This window comes from Microtus pennsylvanicus, chromosome 3, assembly GCF_037038515.1.
Source record: "Microtus pennsylvanicus isolate mMicPen1 chromosome 3, mMicPen1.hap1, whole genome shotgun sequence".
Taxonomy (NCBI): Eukaryota; Metazoa; Chordata; class Mammalia; order Rodentia; family Cricetidae; genus Microtus; species Microtus pennsylvanicus.
The window spans coordinates 80,169,967-80,194,381 of record NC_134581.1 but is presented as its reverse complement, the minus strand read 5'-3'; the positions used below and the strand labels follow the sequence as shown (position 1 = coordinate 80,194,381).

Below are 24,415 nucleotides of genomic sequence, written 5' to 3'. Positions count from 1 at the left end.
CAAACAAGCAGCAAACAAATCTTGGGATTTTCTTCTCCATGTTGGGAGGCAATTGTTTTTGCCGAAGCTCTACACCTTAGAGATTTGCATTTGTGAAGAAAGAAGAAAATACTCTGCACATGTGAATCATCAGGGGCAGAAATTAATGGGACCACCCAAGAAAAAGACACAGAACTGGCAGGAGGAGCCTTCCATCAAGTGCCACACTGATCACCCCACAGAAATCCAATGTCAATAAACCTGTCACTCAGCTTCCAATATGATTTTCAGATTGTCAGACAAGCAAGACCAGCCCTAATGCAAACACAAAACAGGTAAAGAGAGAGGGGTGGAGATGAAGAGAGGAAAAGGAAGAGGGGGAGAGGGAGAGAGACAGAGAGAGAAATTCCACCAGCACCAACCAAAACCCAGATGAAAGAGAAACTACAGAAATTTAAAAGCTTAAAAATTGTCAAAAAAGCCATGACTTGCCATTGCCATGTGCCTTGTTGAGAATGTAGGATGTCAAGAAAGAGTGATGCTGCTTCCCTAGTAAGAGGAGCGTCAGAAGACAGTCACAGAAACAAAGACACACCCTGAAAAACACGAGAGCAGTGGAAGGGTGGAAGTCAGCGCCGACACAGACACAGCGCCATCTAAGAACAATCCTGGAAGGATGCGTCTGAGTAAGTAAGGCACAGACAGAGGATGGAGAAGATGGAAAGAGATGGTCCAGAAGATTCTGCTTTTTTTTTTTTACCCAGAATGGAAGGAGGCAAGTCTCTTGGTTCAAAGGGGCTGGCATAATCTATAAAAACAGTGATCTACAGCTTCTGGAGAGAAAATGAACAGCCGTGTGCCACGGATCTGGAATCAAGTGGCTTCTTAGTGTGCAAAAGTCACACTGGAAGCAAGAAGATGGCTCTGAGGGTAAATGGCTTCTAATCTAGAATTCTTCAATATTTAGACAGGGTCAGAGTGAAGACAGTGTCAGTGGTACACATCTCAGAATTCTCAGCTTCTAGGCAGAGGATGGAGTTCTCTAGTAGAACGGGAGTGGAAAGTAGAGAGAGGAGGCATGGGGAAAGGGAAAGGGAAGTTGCATGAGGGGCAGAGCTAAGGGGCACCCTTCTGGTAGGACAGGCCCTGCCATGGAGAAAGTGTGCAAGACACCACACCTAAAGAAAAAAGACAGCAAGGATGTTTGCCAGCCATCAGTGTCACTCCAGGAAGCTGACTGAGACCCTTACTAACCATATACCCCAGACCATCTCCCATAGTACCTGTCTCCAAACTGATTTATATGTAAAGTTGCATACTGTGTTGAAAACAAGCCCACGAAAGATGCCCAGTGTGTCAGAATACACACGTCTCCTGTGCACTTTAGCATCAAAGAGTCAGGTGTCCAGAAAACCTGTTTTCTTAAGGAGCATCAGGGATGGTCTCTTAAAGTGACTTTAAAAAATGTTTTCTTGCTTATTGGAGTAATGCATCTATATTGTAGGGAGCTCGAACAATTCTAACTCTAAAGAAGATAGTCACTGCATCTTTTAAACTTAAATTTTATCCATTAATTCATTCATTGATGACAGGTCTTAGTATGTATCTTTTGCTGGCCTGGAACCTGCTATGTAGACCAGACTGGACTTGAACTCAGAGATGTGCCTGCCTCAGCCTCCTGAATGTTGAAATTAAAGTCATGCACCACCACAACCAGCACTTTTTATGTGTCTGGATGCTTTGCTTACATGTATGTCTGTGTACTACACATATTCTTGGTGCCTTCAGAGACCAGAAGACGATGTCATATCCTCTGGAGCTGGGGTTATAGATGGTTGCGAGTCACCGTGTAGGTGCTTGAACCTGGGTCCTCTGGAAGAGGAGCCAGCGCTCTTAATCACTGAGTCAGAGACACTCATCATCAGGTGGACTTCCTTACCACGTGCACATTGGGACAGTAGGGGCCACAGTCCTTCGGTATAACCCTGTACCTCATTGCCTCTCTCTCTCTCTCTCTTGAGACAGGGTTTCTTTGTGTAACCTTGGCTATCCTGAAACTTGCTCTGTAGATTAGACTGGGTCTCAATCTCACAGAGATCCTCCTGGCTCTGCTTCCTGAGTGCTGGGATTAAAGTCACACACTACCACCACCGCCTGGATCATTATCTTCTCTTTAGAGGAACATTTCCTCAAAGGCATACCTTTTAGAGGTCATAGGGGATAAATATCAGGGAAATTTCCCTACCATTGAATTTTTAGGTCATTTCTGTGGTGGTATTTTTGAGCCTACACACCTTTCAAGGCTGGAGATAACTTTTTCTCCGACCTTTACTCAAATCCTTCTAACCAGGTTAATTTACTTTAACTGTGTCCCTGTGCCTTTTCCTTGCTCCAACTTCTAGTTTCCCTAGCACAGAATCAGTAGAGAAGAGCAGGAAGAGAAGGAAGACATCAGAAGTCAAGCAAGAATCAGAGGCAGGGGCGGTGTTACTTGGTCTTTTCTTCTAGCCTGACACACTCAGGGGCTCCATTGCCCCCTTCTTCCTCTCTTTTCTTTCTCCATAGCCTCTAATTTCTCCTCTGAACAAACCACTCATGATAAGGAAATTCCAGGCAGGTCTGATGGCTTCTGTGGCAAAAGCATTTACACAAGCCTAGTGACCATTAGTTTGATCCCCAGATGCAAACAGTGTCCTCCACAGGTGCTCTGCCATGTGCACGCATGTGAGGAATAGAATATTCCTTTACAATGTGTGAACAGATGTCACTGTGACTGGTTTAATAAAGAAGCTGACAAGCCAACAGCTGGACAGGATAAGGTTAGGCAGAAGATCCAAACTGAGAATGCTGGGAAGAAGAAGGGCGGACTCAGGAGTCTCAAGCAGGTGCAGAGAGAAGCAAGATGGGCACGCCATACTGAGAAAATGTACCCCGCCACTCGGCGAAGCATAGATAAGAAACATGGGCTAAATTAAATGTCAGAGTTAGCTAGTAACAAGCCTGAGCTATTGGCCAAACATTTCCAATTAATAGTAAACCTCTGTGTGGTATTTGGAAGCGGCTTGCCTGAAAGAAACTTCAGCCTATGTGTGTGTATGCATTCATATGCACACGAAGGCAAACATGATGCATGCACACGCATGAAACCACATGCACATTCACACCCATAAAAATAAAATTTTTGAACTAAAAAAAAAAAGAATGCTCACCATAGCATCTCTATGTTCTTGTACTTTGTCTCTGCCTGCGGCTGTTTGGACGGCTTCTTGATCTTCGTTGACCTGTGTGTGTTCATGTCATAATCAGACTGAGGGCCTTTCTGGCTCAGGGACATGTGTTTGTGAGAAGGTTCATTGAAGTCTTGCAGATCCATATCAGAAAGCATGTAGAGGGGTTGCTGCTCGTACAAAGGTCTTTTCTCATCTTCATGTCGGTGTCCTCTTTTTTTATTAGCGTTCAGCCCCGAGACAGAGTTTTTATACAACACTCTGTCGAAAGCCTGATTGGATGGAACAAATGTGTTGGAGGTGACTTTGGGGTTGTGGGCAAGTGTTTGGGAGTCCTGCAAATCTGTGTTCGAAGAATTCATATATGTGGCCTGCCCATGCTTTGCTGAGGCATCCATAGGCTGCCTTTGGTTTTGTGGTTGGAGAAGATAATTCTGATGTTTTTGACTGACAACAAGCTCTTTGGTCCCAAGAGACTTCAGGCCATTCTGGTGTTTCTTCTGTTTCCGAACCCTGGCCTTGCCTGATCTTTTGGCAGGTTGCTGCCCATTGGCTGTATCAGAAGACTGACCTCTTGGAACACTGCCTGATTTTGTATCATCATATTGAGACAAGTGTTCTTGGTAACTCTAAAAAAGAAATTATAGTTAAGGTAAAATTAGAAGGTGAGTACTCTTCATAAATTTTCAATGAATTCTTTCTGTTTTTTTCTTAATGGGAGTTGAAACTTCTAGGAAAGTGGCCCTGGGTTGCAAAGGAGCCAATCCAGAGAGTTCTTTCCTATTGCAGGTGATTAGGGCGTGAGCAGCTAAGGAAATGAAAGATTGTGAGCCCAGAAGGCATTTGAGAGCTTAAAACGGCCTCTGTATTAGTTCCCTGGCAAGCCATATGGAAAGGTGTCACCAAACTGGGAATGGGAGGGAGTTAAGCTTTACCTCCAAAGAGACGCGCAGAGAAAGAACATGCATCTACACCAACAGGTACAGGCTATACCACCTAAGTATTTCCAAAACCCCACCCAGAAGACACCAGAGGTTTGCCTGTGCCACGCAGGTCCAAGTTCGATATCAGCCCATCAGCTCTGCGTCCTCACACAGGTCAACGGCTAGAAATGACCTCTTTTGCCAGATGAAACAAATTAGATCGTATTCAGAGGATTATGAGAGAGCGGGGGCTGCGATAGGGCATCCGTGAAACCGCAAGGCTTGTTTTGCTTTCTGTTGCTTAATATAGCCTGCACTTAGGCAATCAAACATCTGGGGACAGGGATTGTGGCCTCAGAGCCATCTCCATGCTTTTCTAAGTCCAGTAACAACACAATGTACTGCAGGACAATAGATACACTGTGTCACTGTATTGTGTCCTGCGGCCATTTCAGAGTGTTTCCTGAGGAATGGAGCACTCATTACTTTGTGAAAAATGAGCAGGGTTAAGAGGCCTTTGGAAAGAATGATTAACTGCTATTGAAACAGTAAGATGACCGTGAGCATCAATGTGTTATATAACTGCACCGTCTTTGTCCCTTTCAGGACACACATGTAAAAAAGAGCCCTTCATGACCCATATCTATGCAATGTTAATTGAAAAATGCGACCATTAGGCAGTTCATTGGAGGCCAGTGAAAATACTCAAACTGGGCAAAGCATGCCTTTTCTTGCTCAGATTTGCTCTAGTTAGTTGGGAAGGAAGATTGTACCATGATGATACAGCTGCAGGCTTTATTTCTCTCCCCTGATACAAGCTGCAGGCTGACAATATGAGCCTCTGCCTGCTCCCAAATAATAATCATGGTCCCCGATTCTAATAAAACCACATTAGGATGTCAAATTTAAAGTCTGTTAGTGTACAACAGTAATAAAGAGCATTGCTTGTAACGGCAGATTGGTTAGATAAACTTGGCTTGAAATGTAGCATGTTTTCTTTTGAATTTGAGCTATTTGAGGATTGACCAGGCTCTCATTGGCGCTTATAAATTTTCAGTTTTCAACTGCAGTTCTCTCCCACCTTAAAAAACTGACAAAAATAGCAAACACGTTTCCTTAAATATCCAGGTAAGAAAAATGGTTTCTTCTACATGGTCTATCAAGCTGCACGGGAAGCGTGAGCCAAGACTCTCCCAATACGTGACTCCAAGTGTGTTCTTCTTTGTAGTGGCCTCTCAAAACTGTTGACGTTTTTTAACTTACATTTATTTGTGTGCATGTGCACACCGATCCACGTGGCTGCACTCTTGCTACAGTGCATGTGTGGCAGCAGAGGGCTGCAACCTGATGAGGATGCAGGTGTCAGTTCTCCCCTTCCACCTCGTGGGGCTCAGGGCTGGAGCGCATTCATATTGTCACGCTTGGTGGCAAGCACCTTTGCTTGCTGAGCCATTTTGCTGGCCCAGACATTGCTATTTTATAATCTCACAGGTGTGTTTCTGACATACAATGGCTCTTTTCATGCTGTCCTCACGTTAGTTAAGGTTGAACAAGCTGTTCTTTGCTATGATCTATAAACTCTAACTCATACTGAGCAATCGCGGCATTCTTTGCAACGTTTGTTCAGCTTTTCGCTCTTTGGGGGAATAAAGGACTAATTAGAGACTTTCGGTTCTCACCTGACTTATATTTCCCCAGTTTTTTTTTCTGTTTATTCCCTTCAGAAAAAAAGAACAACCCAGGAGAAGTTCCTTTTCTAGGGAACTATGTCTAATGTTCTGGTTGCCACGTGATTCTAGTCACGTTGTTACCTTTGTTGCTGACGATTCAGAGCGCAGCGGCCCTCGTCACAGGGTGCTTTGTCAACAAAGGTCAAAGACTCATCATTTTACCAAACCTGAGTTGTCTCGAGAGGTAAATCCTCCATTCAGGTAGACATAAGTGCCCAGAGTTGGCATTTCAGTGCTCGGAAAGGAAGACATTGATGGGTTGATACGATTCCCTCTCACCTCCCAAGTAGCCTACTTGAGATCTGCTGCTGGCTGGAGATTTATTACCCTACAATTGAGGCATCAGGTGTCACTCCTCAGGTGGTGAGGCCCGAGCTCCCTGAAGTTAATATACAAAGCCATTCTCAGGCTTTTTAATCTCCATCAGCGCGGAAATCCGCGACTTCATTCTGTTCTCACCAGGATTCTTTTGTTATCCACGCTGGCAATTGGTCTACCCTCCATGCACTCTGACTAACGGCTTAATGGCAGTGGGTTTTCATGTCACATGTGGAGTGCTGGCACTGGGAAATCTCGAGGCCTAAAGCTGGGAAGGGGGCGTTATAGTGAGATTCGTCCTTAGTCATTGGTGTCCACGCACACTGCACCATCCGCTAGCTCTGTGAAAGGTGCCGTCTGGCTGCTTCCGTCCTATAGCTCATGTGTCATAAGCAAAAGGAAGAACACACACTCTTACTCTAACTAGATGCTCATCTCCTCTAACACAGAGGCCACTGCTGCTCTTAGCTGCCCTGATTGGGCCCTGGGGTCCTGGAACTTGTGCCTAGGCTCCAAGATCACCTCTGACCCAGACAACTTTCTGTTGTATTATTATCTTTATCTTTTGTGAGCTAAAAGTAAAATGTGAGCTTAGGTTCCACATTTTATTTAATATTATTAAGAAACACCTGGCATGAATTATTAACGAAATCCCTCATTGTCAGCAAGGAAGAGCTCAGGTCAGATAAACAGAAGCAATTCAGAGCTACTGCTGGTGTTGATGGGACCAAATGCATAGTTCTTTGGGAAGGTGGGAAAAGGGGCCGATCACAGGGACTTGACCATGATTAGTGAAGGGCTCCACATGACTTTGCATGATGCTATCATTGGTGGTTTTGTTTTGGGTCTGGAAAGACTTTAATCCTCAGGACACCTGGAAGGCTCTTGTGGCCAGGGCTATACTTCCACATACTGCCCTGCATGGTCCCTGAGCAACTGACGCCTTCAGTTTGAGCACAGTCATGAAATGGAACCTGTGGAGACCCACAGGAGAGCACAGGATGCTGTAGGACAGCTCGGCCTGGGAAAAGGTTCACAGAGAAGGCTTAAGCAGGGGGTAAAGATCTTAAGTAGGCACAGGAATCTGACATAAAAATCGTGATGAAGCCGATGCTCTCTGGCAGGTCCTGTTCTCCACATCCCGCTGCCAAGAGACACTTCAGTCCCCGTTTTTTCTACTTGTTGATGTGACTTCCCTGACATTGGCTTTTAGGAAGTTCTGGGGGAGTGACTATTTACTTATTTCAATTCTATCAGCAGCCTGTAGATATGGTGAGGGCAAGAGAGGGTTTGGGATGTCAATGTCTCTGATGCTTGGATGAACTTTATTGGTTTTAACTTTACAGTTACTTCATGTGTGATTTTAACTGGCTATTTCAAAAGGATCAGCTCTCCCTCTCCCGACCCTTTAAACAAGGTCTCACTATGTAGCATTGACTGGCCTGGAACTTGCTATGTATAGCAGGTTGACCTCAGACTAACAGAGGTCTGCCTGCCTCTGCCTCTAAGTACTAGGATGCTGAAATTGAAGGCATGCCTCCATGCTCATCCTTTCTTAAGTAAGGGGTGGAACCTGATCCAAGAATGACTCCATATAATTCCATGCACTGACTCAGGAAAAAAAATCAGATCCCAATGATTTTTCTATTTCTTCTAGAAATAATGGAATAATTACTCCAGCCTTTAAATCACTTACGAGTACCATGGACAAGAAGGATGCCATCATACTAAGTTACTAGTTGGTAAGCTTGAACATTCTGGAAACAAAGCCTGGTGAGGCTCTGAAGGATTCCATCAGCTTTAGGGACAATGTCACCTGGGTCTAATGGGCAGTTACTAACTCCCAGAAGAAACATTATTTTCTTCCTGTACATCCCTCATCCCTTCCCTCTGTGAGAGGTTTTGGTCTCTGTGTGCTTGGAGTGTGAAACGAGGGTGTTCTGGGACAGGGGACCTTTTAAAATGCAGGTAGGGTTGCTGGCAGAGCAAGCATGCAAGCTATGGCACGCCTTGGCAGAAGGCAGTCTTCAGCACAGGATGTTAGGTAAGATTCTAGGCACAAAAGAAACCCTTAAGTGACAAGAACTCAGCGACAGCCATCCCTTATATCCAGCGGGATCACTTGAAGCACACTTAACACACAATCTAGCAGACGACCTTGAGCTGTTTTGCTCTCTGATGCCATTTGTCCTCGGGATCCGCGGAAGTGTCTTCGACTCCTTTGTCGCTCTGGACAGTCATCTTGCCAGTGCCTCTGATGGGGTGGGAAATCTGAGAGGGCAAAGCACATTGCACAGTAAGTGGCACGCACCGCATCCTAAGAGGGTTCGTTTCCGCCCTACAGACATGGGGTTCAAGGCTGTGTACTCTAGAGAGAGGTTCTGCAGAGACAGGCTTTGTGTCTGGTTTACTTCAAGGGTTCATTGTTTCAGCTCTCAGGCACGTATGCCAGTCAACCTTTTATGGCTGTGATGAGAAAATACAAGATAAACCATCTCAAATGAGGAAGCATTTATTTGAATGCATGGTTGCGGAAGGTTCAGTCCATGGCTACTTAGCCCTGCTGTTTTGGGGCCTGGGGTGAGGCAGAATATCATGGTGGGGAGTACAGCATGGAACAAGGTGGTTTACCTTACAGCAGCCAGGAAGCAGGGGACATGGAGGAAGGGGCTAGCGCCTTGCTGTACTCTTTAAGGACACAACCATATAACTGACTCCCCACAACTAGACCCTAGCTCCTAAAGTGTTTACCATCTCCTGATAGCACCATCAGGTGGGGACCAAGCCTCCAACACCTGAGGTTTTGGGGAAATCTGAGATAGAAATCACTGGAGGGACCTGAATTGCTCTTGAAGAAGATGGAAACAGTGTTCTCTCATGCAGGTGTGAAGAGAAAGTTGGTGTTTTGAGGCCCAAGTACTCCTTGTTTAAATGTCTCATACCTGGTCAAAAGACCCAACTTTAGGACAGTTATTAGAACAGGAGACCAAAAATATCAGTTGATCCCAGCGACAGAAATATGACGATTTCATACCTTTTACTTACGATGGGGAATTTGTTCTGATAAATGCATCATAAATTTTAAAAAAATGCATGTAATGACTGTACTGACTAGCTTTTTGTCAACTTGACACAAGCTAGGGTCTTTGGAAAGAGAAACCCTCAATTGAGAAAATGGCCCCCCAAAATTGGCCTGTGGGGCATTTTCTTGATTGATGATTGATGTGGAAGGGCCCATCTCACTGTAAACAGTGCCACTACTGGGCTGATGGTCCCAGGTTGTATAAGAAAGCAAACTGAGCAAGCCAGTCAGCAGGATTATACTGTGGCCTCTGCTTCCTTTCCTGCCTTCAGGTTCCTGCCTTGAGTTCTTGCCTTGACTTTCCTCAGTGATGGAATATGACCTCAGAGTTGTAAGATGAACTAAACTCCTTCCTCTCTACTTTGCTTTTGGTCATGGTGCTTTACCATAGCAACATAAACCCTAACTAAGACCAATCCCTAACCAGCTAGACATCACAGCTTAGCCTAGCCTACTGTAGACGTGCCCACACTGTTGAGCAAAATCATCTACCTGACAAGGCCCATTTTAATAGGCAGGTGCCGTGGTACACACCTGTCATCTCCTCCTTGGGAAGCTGAGGCAGGAGGATGGAGAGATGGTGGGAGGTGGGGGAAACTTTAGGAGGTGGGTCCTAGTTGGAAAACACAGGCTACTGGGAGTGAGCCTTTGAAGGCCACCTGGGTCTGCTTCCTGAATACCCAGTGCAAAGAGCATCTTTCTCCATATGCTGCAGCTGTGGTCTTCTGCCTCACCATCAGCCCAGGATAAGTGGAACCTAATTAACTACAGAACCTCTGAAACCGTAAGCTAAAACAGAGCTTTCTTCTTTGACCTGTTTTCGCGAGTATTTTGATTACAGCGGTGCGACAGTAACAGCCCTCCACTGACTATTTTCTATAACAAGAAACATGCCTCTGAGCTGTACAGATGGTGGCTGATAGAATGTCCAGCAGACACCTACTTAAAATTCTACTGTCTCAGGGTAGGGAGAGAACCTGGAAATGAGCCATGTCAAGCTCCAGGACATCCATGCCAACTCTAGTAGACACTCATCAGTTTGCCTGCATCTCCTGACCAGCCATGTCCACTTGTCAGTATTCGAAGGTCTTCCAGGGGTTAAGGAGAAGAAAAAGGAATCTGTTTGATGCATGATGAACAGAGTGTCCATCCCCGAGTAGCCTCCAAGTCAGAAATCTCTTACAAAAACAGACACATTTTTTTTTCCACACTGTCTATCCCGCTGCTTTCTGGAGTAACATAGATTAGGTGAGCCCCCCTTTCAGACAGCACATCCACCCTGGTACCAACTAACTCAGAAGTCTCTTCACACTCTTAACTTTTCTGTCTCAAGATTCCTCACCATTCTTACCATGACTTGTTACTCTGGCTGGGCTCTGGTGTCTGTTTCCGTACCTGTAAATGTCAAGTCTCTCCCCTTCGAAATGGATACTATTCATTTTTTTAATGTAACTTTAGGGCCTTGCACATATCTTGTTAAATTTCTCGAGGTGGGCTGTGAAGTGTGGAATGGCCATGTGCAAGAATGTTGGATCGTAGGGAACAGATCTGATAGGCTTGAGTTCAAATTCTCCCTCTGCTGCTTATGTTTACCAGTAGTGTTCAATAATAAGAGAGACACATATTTGTTGACCATTATGTGCTAGGTAAATATTTGACAATGATGACAATCTCGATCTTTTCCATTCCGTTTGGCATCTATAGTTCAAGAAGGAACACTGTGTTTCTTTTAACTTGAGTATAACCTCATCTGTCTCTAGTAAGTTCATGAAATAACTATCTAAATTACTACACACACACACACACACACACCAGGAAAGGAAAGTAGGCAATATGGAAGCTCAAATAATTGAAAGTTGGCCTGGAGCTCTTGAAGTGGCTTAGAGGACAAAGTGTTTGGTGTGCACACCTGATAACCTTATATGTAGAGGTCAAAGGTGAGCACTGACCTGGCAACCTTCTCCCCTGACCCCACATGTGTGCTGTTGCGTGCATGTTGCATGTGCTCACTCATTGCACACATACACAATAATAATAAGAAAGCAGTTGCTTGAGTTTTTATTCCTAAAATAAGGACAAAGAATGTACTATTTGATAATGAATGCTTTCTAAATGGAAGTGATCCTCTGCTTTTGCATGAATAGCCTCCTCTGTAAGTATCATATCATATCCTCCTCTCATATCATAAAATCGTCTGAAGTTTAGGATGCTCAATGAAGGTCAAGAGCCACTTCTCAAATTTACATCAAGGCTTCCCTCACACAACTGTTTCCAGAAGCATCCTGGATTACAGAATACAGCAGTTACTGGCTTCATTGCAAAGGTTTTGTTATATTGTTTGTTTATTTTATTTTTTATTTTTGAGACAGAGTCTTGCTATGTTGTAGGCTGGCTTCTGTCCTGCTGCTTTGGTCTCTCAAGCACTGGGGTTGTAGGCATGTGTGTCCACCCATGGCTACTGTGTATCTCTTATTGATAGGTAATAATACAGCTTATCACCATTAATTATGATGTTAAGCAGAAACACGACTTGTTTAAAGAAAAAAAAAACAACTCTGTCCTGAATGAGAAACAGAGGTCAAGAGAGGGAAAAATTCTAACTAGCTTGCCTGAGCAGGCAAGGCTACTCTTCTAATCTCAAAGAGGCTTAAAATGTCTTCTAGAGGGAATAGGAGAGATGGCCAGGGGGATGAAGCTTCTCCGGCTTTTACAATTCAAAGAGAAATACAGGATGCACATTAGATAACGGGGTTTATCATCAGTGACATTAATTTTCCATTGACAACCATGCTTACATATTTCTGTCAGAATTAGCAACAGAGCACTGGCCGCTTCCTTTGCGAGGGAGCGAAGGACACACACCATCTCTGTGCACTCTGTTTTGGTGGAGCTTGGCTGCATCACCCCGGCGAGCTTGCTGGGCAGGTAAAACATACTTCTACATTAGCTCTTTGAAAGTGGAGTGGGACACAACCTCTGGCAGCTATTTTTCTTTTTCTTTTTCTTTTTTTTTTGGTGAACCATTCTATTAATACCAATCAAATCGAGAAAATGATCAAATGAAATTGCATTTTGAGCATCGTAAGCTGTGTAATGTCTATTCTGTTAAATTGGGGCCTATAATTGCTTCTGTCCTGAAAAGATACAACAAAGACAGCAATCATGGCATGTCATTATCCCAGACTAGAAAACCGGCCTTTGCAGGGAGGACTTCAAAGGCTTGTGGCTCTCAAATTGCATTTGGCTGCTATTGTTGGAGCGCAGGCAATCTTGATTAGGTGTTTACACTGAGGTAAGGCGCAGAGCAGAGAGTCTGAGTGCCTGGGTCTAGAGCCATTAAAAAATTGTACATTATGTTCCTTGCTTTGAAGTGCGGGTTTGTAGGGAGGAAGGCAACTCAGATTGAGTACAGCTGAGCTAGACTGTGCTGCTGTTTCTCTCTCAAAGAAACACACCAGGTTCTTAGAGAATCAGACGGCGCTGCAGAAAGCGAAGGCAAGGCTTCGCCCAGGGCCGTGTGACACAGCAGATCTACACAGCACACACAGACACACGCTTCATAAACACGCTAATATGGACTGTGGTTACTGTCGGCTCTCCCCATGCTGCCCCTTATATCCTGCCTTTTCTACTGTCTGTGTGTCGTCTGCCATGGGGAGCTTCACACAAGCTGAGATGGCTTTGTCGTGCTTGTTCCTAGCGGTCATGTACTGGCAACTACTCACACACAACTAGTTCACGCGTGTATGTCTGCATGCATGCAGGTGTGATGTGCATGCCACGGTGCATATCTGGAGGTCAGAGAACAACCAGAGGACTTTGATTTTCACCATATAGGCCCTGGGTATCAGACTCATGTTGACAGCCTTGGCTGTGGGCAGCTCTACCTGCTGAGCCATCTTGCCAGCCCAGTGTCAGATTTGTTTTTAATGTCTCATCACCGCTCAGACAGATCAGCTACTTATACTCCCACTCTGGGCACAATCTCTGGGTGTAGAGAGGGTTTCTTTATTCATTTTGCCAATGAGTGCTAAGAAGCATTTATTCCTGCTGTATTTCTAGAATATTTTTCCCTGGGCTGTCCTCATGGCAAGTAAAGGACACTGATTCAGATTCTACTACTGCGAGGTGGCTTGCTTCACTGACACTCAGCATGGCAGCTTAAATTATTGAGGGGTTTTATGTTTTCAGCTGTTAGAGACAACACACGCCAAAATTTTTTTTTTTTCGATCCTGTAGCCAACCTGTCTCTATTCCTATAGAACACCTAAGAGCATGTGTGCTCTGTTCGAACTGGATGCTGGGTCCTGTGGACATATATGTACACAGACACACACACACAGACACACACACACACAGACACACACACACACACAGACACACACACACAGACACACACACAGACACACACACAGACACACACACAGACACACACACACACACACAGACACACAGACACACACACACACACACACGTGTTCCTTTTCAGGAGAAGATAGATTCTGGAGATGTTAAGATTCCCAAAGTGATGATTGTCTCCTACTTAAAAACACTTTCTTATTTCCCCATCACCCATAATCTTCGCAGGCCTGCAAGGCCTGCACCTTGGGCTCCCAGGCTCTTCTTCATCCTGGGATCCTTGCTCCTTTTCGAACACTGATGTTTGCATGGACTGTTACTCTCTGGGCCCGTGTGAAGGCCGCTCTCCGCTTAGACACTACACTTCATGCCACTGTCTCTATTTATTAATCTTGCTTAGGATTGAACCCGCATGCTAGGAAAGCTAGCTAGATCCTTCCCCTCCAAATCACTCTTTTTGAGACAGGTTCTCATGAAGTTAGCCGACTGAGCTTTGGACTCACCATTCTCTTGTCTCAGCATCCCGAGTAGCTAGGATTACAGGCCTGTACCATGCTAGTTAGAGTATCAGTTTTGCTACAAATGTAACTTCCTTTAGGAACTCTTCCCTGGTTCCCGAAGGAGGCAGTCATAGACATCTTTGTATTTTCCCTTTCCTAATAAGCACCACCCTGTCTGTAGTTTGTGTTTCTTTCCATTTTGTCTTAGCCAGGGCTATCGTTGCTGTGATGAACAGTATGGCCAGCAACTTGGGAGGAAAGGGTTTGGCTTACACTTCAGGTAACACGCCATCACTCTAGGGAAGTCAGGGCAGGAACTCAAACAAGGCAGGATCCTGGAGGCAGGAGCTGATGCAGAGGCCATGATGGGGAGCTGCTTGCTCAGTCTGTTTTCCTATAAAGCCCAGGGCCACCAGCCTACGGATGGCCTCACCCACAACGGGTTGGGTCCTCCCCATCAGTCATTAAGATGCCTACAGCTGGATCTTATGGAAGCATTTTCTCAGTTGAGGTTCCCTCCTCTCAGACGATTCTAGCTTGTGTCAGTCCACCCTTCTTTACAGAAGTCCAAGATGACAGAACAGAGGAGCTGTGTGCAGGGCTTCTGTGCTGGCCAGTACAGAGCACTACACATCTGGACTTCCCAGTAGCTCTGAATGTGCCTGGCATGCAGATGTTCAACAAACACGACTGGACAATGAATTCGAGCCACATTGTTCCCTGAGCTCTTCCGTCTTCATCAGAATGGATATAATCACCTCCTTGTTAACACAGATTCCACATTTGTGGATTCAGCCAGGGCCTAGGGCATGGCTCAGTCATAGAGTGCTTCCCTAGCATGCATGAGTTCCTGAGTTCAATTCACAATATCACAAAGAAAAAACCCAAACCAAACAACCAACCAAACCAAACCAAACAAGTATCCAAGTGGCCACATGTTAGGCATTTTTAAAAACCACACCAGTAGTGAGCATGCGTAGACTCAACCCCATCAGCTCTAGACTATTATGGTGCAATAGCTATTGACATAACTGTGAGGCCTCAACATACGCCGCAGCTGAGAGCCCACGTGAGGCTGTACGTAGGGTTCACACAAATACCAAACCGTTTAATCCAGGGACTTGAGCTCATCAGATTTCAGTGTCTGAGAAGAATCCACCACAGATGTCAATGGGCAGTTAAATCTACTTAATTATCCAGACAGGTTTGTGTTTTCTATCAAATCCAGACAGTAAACTGCCAATAAAACAGGGTGGAAACCAGGGCCTCATCTTCCATCCCACTCTTGCTTATTGTGCTCCAGGGCTGCTAGCGCCCCCCCCCCCCCCCCAAGCTTCTCATTGTTATTCCCTCTCCTGGGAATCATCTTCCCTGAATATTTGTGTGGTTTACTTTCACATGGCTTCCATATCCTCAGAGAGACAATGCTGTACAACCTAGTTTAAATTGGGAGCCCCCCCCCCACTATGACAAAGCTTCTGATACTCCATTCATCTCTCTCTATTCCTATGACTGTATCTCTTACACAGCCAATCTCTACCTCCCTAATTGCCTTCCCCCTCCCTTCTTTCTTCTTCCAACCTCTTCACCATAAGAGAACGGGGAGAGAATTTTCTACTCATGGCCCCTTGATGGTGGCTCAGAAGTTTTGGACTTGGGGCCATTTCAGACTTGGGGCTCAGGATTGGTGATTCTCAGTCCATGGACCATTTTCCACTGAGTTCTAGCTGTTTACATGTGTCGCCCCCCCATTCCTAAGATGTCAGGAGGAGGCCCACAGGCAATAGCATGACATGGCAGCTTGGGTCATTTAACACAAAAGACAAAAATGTCATTCCCATGGCTTCTGACTTTGAGTCAAGTTGGCCCAATATGCCCTGTGTAAGACAGCACAGAATTATTCAAAGTGATGGGTACATTTTTGAATGCTTAGAAGAGACTAATCCTTAAAAATGACGAATTGTGTTAGATCTCTAGTTTTCAGCAGGGTGTGTATGAGCTAGGTGGGAAGCTTCCCTGTGTATGGGCCCCTCTTGAGTCCCGTGGATTAATGAAGTGTCACTCTACAGTGCTGCGTGGTGGCCACCAGAAGGGCGCCTCAGCAATGGCTCATATCGGAAAAACTATAAAGTTCAATTGGAACTACGTAGTCATAAGTAAGTGCTCTTGTGTTGGTGTAGGTCAAAATAAGAAAATCTATCAGTCAATCAATGAGCAGCCCTGGAGTCCCAGCTGGGTAGAAGAATAATTTCTGCAAGAGCTATGGCACCAGATCTCAGAGGCAGAACTAGACTAGAACATTCTGTAAGAGAGGAGTCCATGTTTCCAACCAAATACACGCATAGAAAGATGATCATGACTTGAGTACGATGAAACTAAATCCGACGGATAACTCGGAGCTCCTCTGAACTTAAGGCCGTGGAGAAGGAGAGCAAGTCGGCACTGGGTAGTGGTCTCACCACTGGAAAACTAAATTCAAACCAAGCATTCAGTAATGAATGCACCACACAGGCCGACATGACATTAGAGCGTCCACATATAGAATGTCAGTTGAAAGTTCCAACATTCCTGAATCTGCAGAAGAAAGCAAACCTTTGTACTTTTGAGATAAGGTCTCCTGTAGGCCAGGCTGGACATGAGATCTCAGTGTGTCTGAGGATGGCCTTGAACTCTTGACGGCTTCTGCCTCCCAAGTGCTGGGATGACAAGTGTGTACCCCATGCTGGGTTTATACAGCACCAGGGACCAGAACCTGAGCTCTGCGCATTCTCGTAAGCACTCCGCTAACTGAGCGAACATTCACGACCTCCCTTTAACCAGAAAACAAAGCCCAGCATGCTTTTGTGATTTTCCAAAGGCAACAACGAATGGCTCTGAAAGTAAAGGAGCGTGGGGGCAGCAGGACTGCTCAGCAGGTACAGGGGCTTGCCGCCAAGCCTGACGACCTGAGTTCTAGCCTCAGAGTCGACAGTAGAAGTAGAGAATTGGCTCCTGAAAGTTGTCCTTTGGCCTCCACATTATGTGTTCCATTATGCACATGCTTGTATGTACATACATATGCAAAGCCACACAAAATCAAACAATAAAGCCAGGCGGTGGTGGCACACGCCTTTAATCCCAGCACTCGGGAGGCAGAGGCAGGCAGATCTCTGTGAGTTCGAGGCCAGCCTGGTCTACAAGAGCTAGTTCCAGGACAGGAACCAAAAAAAAAAAAAAAAAAAAAAAGCTACGGAGAAACCCTGTCTCGAAAAATCCAAAAAAAAAAAAAAAAAATCAAACAATAAATGTGGCAAAAATAATAGAGCCCCAAATCACACCTTCCAATTTCAAGTTACATCGTTTAGCTCAATAGACACCTATCTTCTCTCTTTCTATCCCCACCTTTCTCCCAAATTTTGGACAAAAGAGAAAGTATTTTAAAATTTACATTTCTTCCAAAGTGGTGGTGACTCATGCCTTTAATTCTAGCACTTGGGAGGCAGAGACAGACAGATCTGTGAGGTTGAGGCCAGTCTGATCTACAAAGCAAGTTCCAGGACAGGCAGGACTGTTATCACCGAGAAACCCTGTCTCTAAACACAAATATTTAGTTACTGCTTTCTATATGCCAGGGCTGAATTGGTCCATGACCAATTGAGGAGCCTACAGTCATGAAAACACACACACACACACATACACACACACACACACACACACACGCACCCACGCACGCAATACACTCTCACATGCACACACATATGCACATAGACAGAAAATGGTGCAATGCAAGCCGGGCGGTGGTGGTGCACGCCTTTAATCCCAGAACTCGGGAGGCAGACACAGGCGGATCTCTGTGAGTTCGAGGCCAGCCTGGTCTTCAAGAGCTAGTTCCGGAACAGGCACCAAAGCTACAGAGAAATCCTGTCTCAAAAAACCAAAATAAAAAAATGATGCAATGCAGCTCTCTGGGTACCATGACAGATGTTCAGGTATGAGGCAGGAAGAGGGAGTGTGGGTGTTCAGGTGACTTCTTCACGGGCAGAGAATCTGAGTGGAGTCTACAAAGGAAGGCAAGCTTTCCCAAGCAAAGGTGCCAGGAAAGATTAGTCTGTGAACAGGGAACAAGGGACGTCCAGAAGACACACCCGGTGAAACCAGTGGATGGCTGAACTGCTAGATGCAGCGGGGGTAGGGGAAGGATTGGAAACAAAGAGACCAAGGGACAGGAGGTCCCAGGTCAGCAAGGGCTTTTCATACCCTAAGAGTCTGAATTTTGTTTTCAAGATTCTAGAGGCCATGAATATTAACCTTCATCAGGCGATGAAAGGAGACAGAGACAGAGACCCACATTGGAGCAGCGGACTGAAATCTCAAGGTCCAAATCAGGAGCAGAAGGAGAGAGAGCACGAGCAAGGAACTCAGGACCACGAGGGGTGCACCCACACACTGAGACAATGGGGATGTTCTATGGGGAACTCACCAAGGCCAGCTGGCCTGGGTCTGAAAAAGCCTGGGATAAAACCGGACTCGCTGAACATAGCGGACAATGAGGACTACTGAGAACTCAAGAACAATGGCAATGGATTTTTGATCCTACTGCACATACTGGCTTTGTGGGAGCCTAGGCAGTTTGCATGCTCACCTTACTAGACCTGGATGGAGGTGGGTGGTCCTTGGACTTCCCACTGGGCAGGGAACCCTGATAGCTCGTTGGGCTGATGAGGGAGGGAAACTTGATTGGGGAAGGGGGAGGGAAATGGGAGGCATCGGCGGGGAAGAGACAGAAATCTTTAATAAATAAAAAAAAAGATTCTAGAGGCCTGCAACAGTGATGGACACCTTAAATCCCAGCACTTGGGAGGCTGAGGCAGGTGGATATCTGAGTTCGAGGCCAGCAGGGCTATACAGTGAGACCTCAAACCAAAACCAAACCAACAAACAAAAACATAATATGGAAATAATCAGAACTGTAGCCAAGCAGGCCTCTGGAGAGGTCAGATTTGAGGAGGGGAAATGCTGAAAGAATTCTGGCACAAAATTATAACTTAAAATTAAAGCATTAAATATTGTGCACATGACCCAAAGTTATTCATAAGGTCCTTATTTTAAGTCCAAAGTTCAGGTATTCAAAGCAATTATTAAAGCAAGTGCTGTTAGGTGGATATAAGATTATAAGGTTTGCAGGCTAGTGGGATGGCTCGGGGGTAAGTGGGTTGTGACCAAGCTTGGCAACCTGAGTTCTTCTCCTGGGACCCACATGGTAAAGGGAGAGAACCAAGACCCACAAGTTGTTCTCTGACCTCCACATGATGCAGAGGCATGCACATGTCTAAGAAACAGACAAATAAATGCAATAAAAGTGGCAGCGTTCTGTAATCCACGGGCAGAGTTTGATTGACTGGGGATAGAGAATCAACTGTCACACACTTGCCCTGAGTACAGGTGTCTTACTCAAGGCCGGTTTTCTGGATGGAATAAATGGGGGGGGGGTACATCCCCCTTCCTGGACAGCGTAAAGTGAGCTTCTCTGCTCTGCCACAGCCTCCCACCATAATGACAGGAACCTTGGTTCCATACAAGCCTTCTTTCCCCCAGGCTGATTTTCTCTCAGGCATTTTGTTACGCCACCCCCACCAGCAACAACTGTGACTCAGATGATCTCCTCTGTAGATTGTCTATGATGGCATCACGTCATCCTCAGGCCCACCAGGCATGTCCTATAGTGTCCTTGTGCCATCTGAGGGTCTATATCCTTACTTCTGGGCACTGTCACCAGGGATAGGAGAAGACCATTTAGAAGGGCCTATCCATGGCAAAAGGAATGTGCACACATGTATATACACAAGTACACACATACATGCATGTATACACATTTGTGCACATGTGCGTGCAAGTCAGAATAAATTACCCGGGGTGTGTCCTTTCTCAGGCATCATCTATCTATCTATCTATCTATCTATCTATCTATCTATCTATCTATCTATCTATTTATTTAATGACAGGGTCTCGCAATGGCTTGGAGGTCACCAATTAGGCTAAGCTGAGTGGCCAATGAGCTCCAGGGACCTATCTCCCAGCACACACTACCATCATCAGTTCCCCTGTCACATGCAGGGGTTCTGGGTGTCAAACTCGGCTCCTTGTCTTACTGACGGAATTCCCCCCAGCTCTAATAGCCCCCTTTACTGCTAGTCTGCCATATGTATAAATAACTCAAACAGAGTGCCAACACAGAACTTGACCCTGTGCATAAGCATGATAAGGGTTCGAGGGACCATTTGTTTAAACACTCGGCAAACAACATACTTAGACCCACGATTCTTTGACTTCCCAACCAATATTTTACTTCTCTTCCCCCCCCCCCCATATCATATTTTTCCTCACGCAGAGTGCTACTGCCAAGGCAGGGAGAGCCAACACCCTTTCCAGATTTCTGATCTGCTTGTCTTTCATCCATCCCTTCAGGGCTCAGCTCAAATGATGGTTCTACAGCAAATACAGCTTGTTCGGCTTTCTGTGAGATGGTACCTGATTCTTGTCTGTGTCACATGGGTAGAAAGCAGGTTCCTGGATAGACGGGCATTCTCTGTGTCTTATTTTCTGCTGCTTGCCTAGTACAGAGAAGAGAACCTAAGGCCTTGGCTGGTGCTCAGGGAAGACTTGCTGACTGATTGGCCTACTGCTGGTCCACAGACCTGGGCGGTGGCTTCTGTTTATGCCTTTACATGGTTCTGAGGACTGTGGACAATGGAATAACCCTTCTGTATTTATAATTGTGAAATACCTGTAATTTCTTTGCAAGATACTAATAGGAAAGGGCCAATTCACACTGATAAGGCACTTACAGCTCTCCTGAACTCAGGCTAGACCTCCCCTTCGTCTTCAAAGTCTGTTGTGATCAAGATAGAAGGGCAGCTCATTTCAGAACACAGTTTCCTCTAGTGTTAGGTCATCAATTTGACTCAGATGCTAATGAGTCCAACAAATGCCAGTGGTGACCAGCAGAGCGGTGGCCAGACGGTGATGCTCAAGTGCCCTCTAGTGTGCGCTGCTTTCCACATCAGTTCCTGGCATCACGCCCATGTGCTTAAAGCCTTATTGAAAGTGTGTGTGCAGGCGCCTTTAATCCCAACACTCAGCAGGGGCATCTCTGAGTTCGAGGCCAGCCTGGTCTGTAGAGCAAGTTCCAGAGCAGCCAGGGCTGCATGATAGAGAAACCCCATGTCAAAAAACCAGAAAAGAAAGGAAGGAAGGAAGTGTGCAGTAATGTGTAACCAACAGTTCTATGGGGACAATGCAGCCAAGGCCAATGGCTCCATTCTGAATTGTGTGCAGGCAACAACAACCAAAAAGCAACGTGGGTGACTGTATGCCGCTACAAGGAGAGACCTCAGTCGGGGTTATTACAGAGTTGATCCTGCAAATGCTCCCCCTCCCCCCGTTCTTGGTTTAGGAACATATGTTTCCCAGGTTGACATCCAGGGACGACTTGAATTCGATACTTCTGCCTCCACCTTCTATGTGCTAGGACGGATGACAAGTGTGTGTGTGTGTGATCATGCCTGGTCACTATGGTGCCAGGGTCGTGTGCAAGCTAAGCAAGCACTTTACCAACTGGTCCACAGCCCCAGCTTACCCTGATCCACATTTGTTCTTATTTTTTTTACTTAGTTTTTAAAAAGTTATAATAAAAATCTTATATATAAGTATGGTTAAAAAACAATAGACACAGCTGGGTGTGGTGGTGTCTATTCCAGTACTCCAGAGGCAGAGACAGGTCAGCGAGGGCTAGGTTGTGAGACCCTGCCTCAAAACAAATGGTGAGAGAAAAAGAAAACCCCACAGGCATAATAAGGCACAAGGTGGAAAGCTATGCCAATCGCCGCCCCCCCACTCCTTTCAATTAATCACCAACGTGGTGTTCCAGTGTCTCACTATATAGCCTAGTCTAGACCTAATATTTATAATCCTCCTGCCTCAACTTCCCCACGTGCAGAGATTACAACTTGACATGTATTTTTATTCCTCCTCTTTTGTTTTTTTAAACTATATCTGCATGTTTCACTTTTTGAATTTCTCTTCCTGTTGAATGCCGTTAAGTTGACCAAAGCATTTCAGAAAGAAACAGCCACAGTGTGCCCTACCGTAACTTCTTTCCTAGCCCCTCCAAAATGACGGCTATTTGGGTGCTTTCTGATCTTTTGATATCACAAACAAGGCTGAAATGAATCATCCTGCACAGCCACGTTTTCAAGAGTGCACACACCTATCTCGAACACATTCCTAGGAGTGGAGTATACCAGGCCAAATGAAAATATTAATTATGAAATCGTATGCTGCATTGCCTGTGACTCAGGCTCTAACTGAAGCCTGCGCTGTACAGCAGCCTGCTCATTTGATATTCTCAACAACCCTACAAGGAAAAGACTGTTATTATCTCCTTTATACATGAGAAAGCCGTGGCACAAAGAGGTTTAATAGCCTGCACAAGGTCACACGGCCAGCACAGGGCAGAGCTCAGCAGCGTGGCTGCTCCAGCTTCTCTGGGAGTGCAATTGTACTTTACCCAGACACAAACTGCCCTTTATTCTTGTTATGCCCAGTTCTTCTCTTCCTGGTATTACTGTACCTTTTCATCAACAGGTGAAAATGCTTATTAGTTATAGGTGGCAATGAATTTCAACGTCGTATTAATTTGCTTCTCTTTTATAGTGACAGATCCTGAGTCTGTCCACACGTGCTCAGTAGCCACCTCTAACTTCTCTGGGACTTGCCTATCCTAGCTTTTCTGTATGTTTCTGCAGTGACTTTAGTCTCTCTCTCTTATTGACACGGGAGAATGTCTATCTGTATTAGAGATAGAGTTTTACCTGTGGTATAAATTAGGAATATTTTTCCTAGTTTGTTTCTCATAATTTTATGTTGTTTATAGTTTCCTCTGATAGATGTTTTTAAATACACACAAATCCAAATTATTAATCTCTAGGATATCTATATTTTTAAATATTTCTGAGTCTTAAGAGGATCTGCCTATGTTTTTTTCTAGTGTTTTTGATGGTTTAATTTTAATAAAACATTTGACCTATTTGGACAGTTTTCTCTGTCAATTTTTGCACATTTTGCAAGCTGCTTGATTGTATTCCCTGCTTACTTAAGTAATATTATCTCCTTTCCCAGGCCCTCAATGGGGTTGAAGACTAGATAGTCATAGTTACTTTCCTCTTATGACTTAGCCAAGCCCCCGCCCCCTTTCTCTCTCCTCTCTCTCGAGACAGGGTTTCTCTGTAGCTTTGGAGCCTATCCTGGAATGAGCCCTTGTAGACCAGGCTGGCCTTGAACTTACAGAGATCTGCCTGCCTCTGCCTCCCGAGTGCTGGGATTAAAGGCATGTGCCACCATCGCCTGGCAGCCAAGCCATTTCTAATACAAGACTTAGACTCCTTAGGATAAAATAATTATTAAAACATTTAGCATATGTTTCTTGCTTAATATTGTTTATGCTGGTTGTAATTTTTATACTTGATATCTGTTCTTGTTGTATATAGTTTTGTATTGGGTTTGGAACTCTCTTATTTAGACAAAAGGGGAAATTGATGAGGAACCTCCTGCAGCCTTTGAGAGGCTGGACCAGGTATGGCCTTTGAGAAGCTGGACCAGGTTGTGCATGGTCTTAGGTACCAAAAAGGTGCATGCTTGCACACTGGCTCTCTCTCTTCTCCTGCCTGGATGCTGGATTTGGTTTGTGTTCCCCATTGGGGCAGAGGACTGTGATCTGTGAGTTCCCCTTAAATAAAGAACCCCTTATTATACTTAATTCTGAGTTAGTGTGAGATTAATTTATTTGCATTCTCCTTCAGCAAGACACTGACTCAAAACAGAAAGCAATACAGCAGTGAAAAATATTATCCTAGGCTGGGAGAGATGAGCAGCAAAAGTCATCTCAACTCTTGAATTCAGTTATATTCTTTTTTAAAAATATTTATCTATGTATTTATTTATTATGTATACAATATTCTGTCTGTCTGTATGCCTGCAGGCCAGAAGAGGGCACCAGATCTCATTACAGACGGTTGTGAGCCACCATGTGGGTTGCTGGGAATTGAACTCAGGACCTCCGGAAGAGCAGGCAATGCTCTTAGCCTCTGAGCCATCTCTCCAGCCCTCATTTATATCCTTAAGTAAGCAATCAAGTGAAATGGAAATTTCACTTCTTTTCTGAAACAGAAAGCATGTTTACATTTAAAACAGTAAAAATATGTTGAGAACTAATTAAGTCTAGCTGTTTTGATACTTCAGTTGAATGTTCTGTACCCATTCC

At 45.0% G+C, this 24,415-nt stretch overlaps 1 protein-coding gene across 1 annotated transcript in view; it reads right to left on the bottom strand.

Moving 5' to 3' along the window:
* Jhy (junctional cadherin complex regulator) overlaps nucleotides 1-24,415 on the bottom strand; it is a 64,856-nt gene that overhangs the window by 18,335 nt on the left and 22,106 nt on the right. The window contains exons 4-5 of the mRNA XM_075967819.1: nucleotides 8,335-8,448; nucleotides 3,189-3,835 (exon numbers count right to left, since the gene is read on the bottom strand). Coding sequence (XP_075823934.1) covers nucleotides 3,189-3,835; nucleotides 8,335-8,448 — 761 coding nt within the window. The remainder of the gene's footprint in view (nucleotides 1-3,188; nucleotides 3,836-8,334; nucleotides 8,449-24,415) is intronic.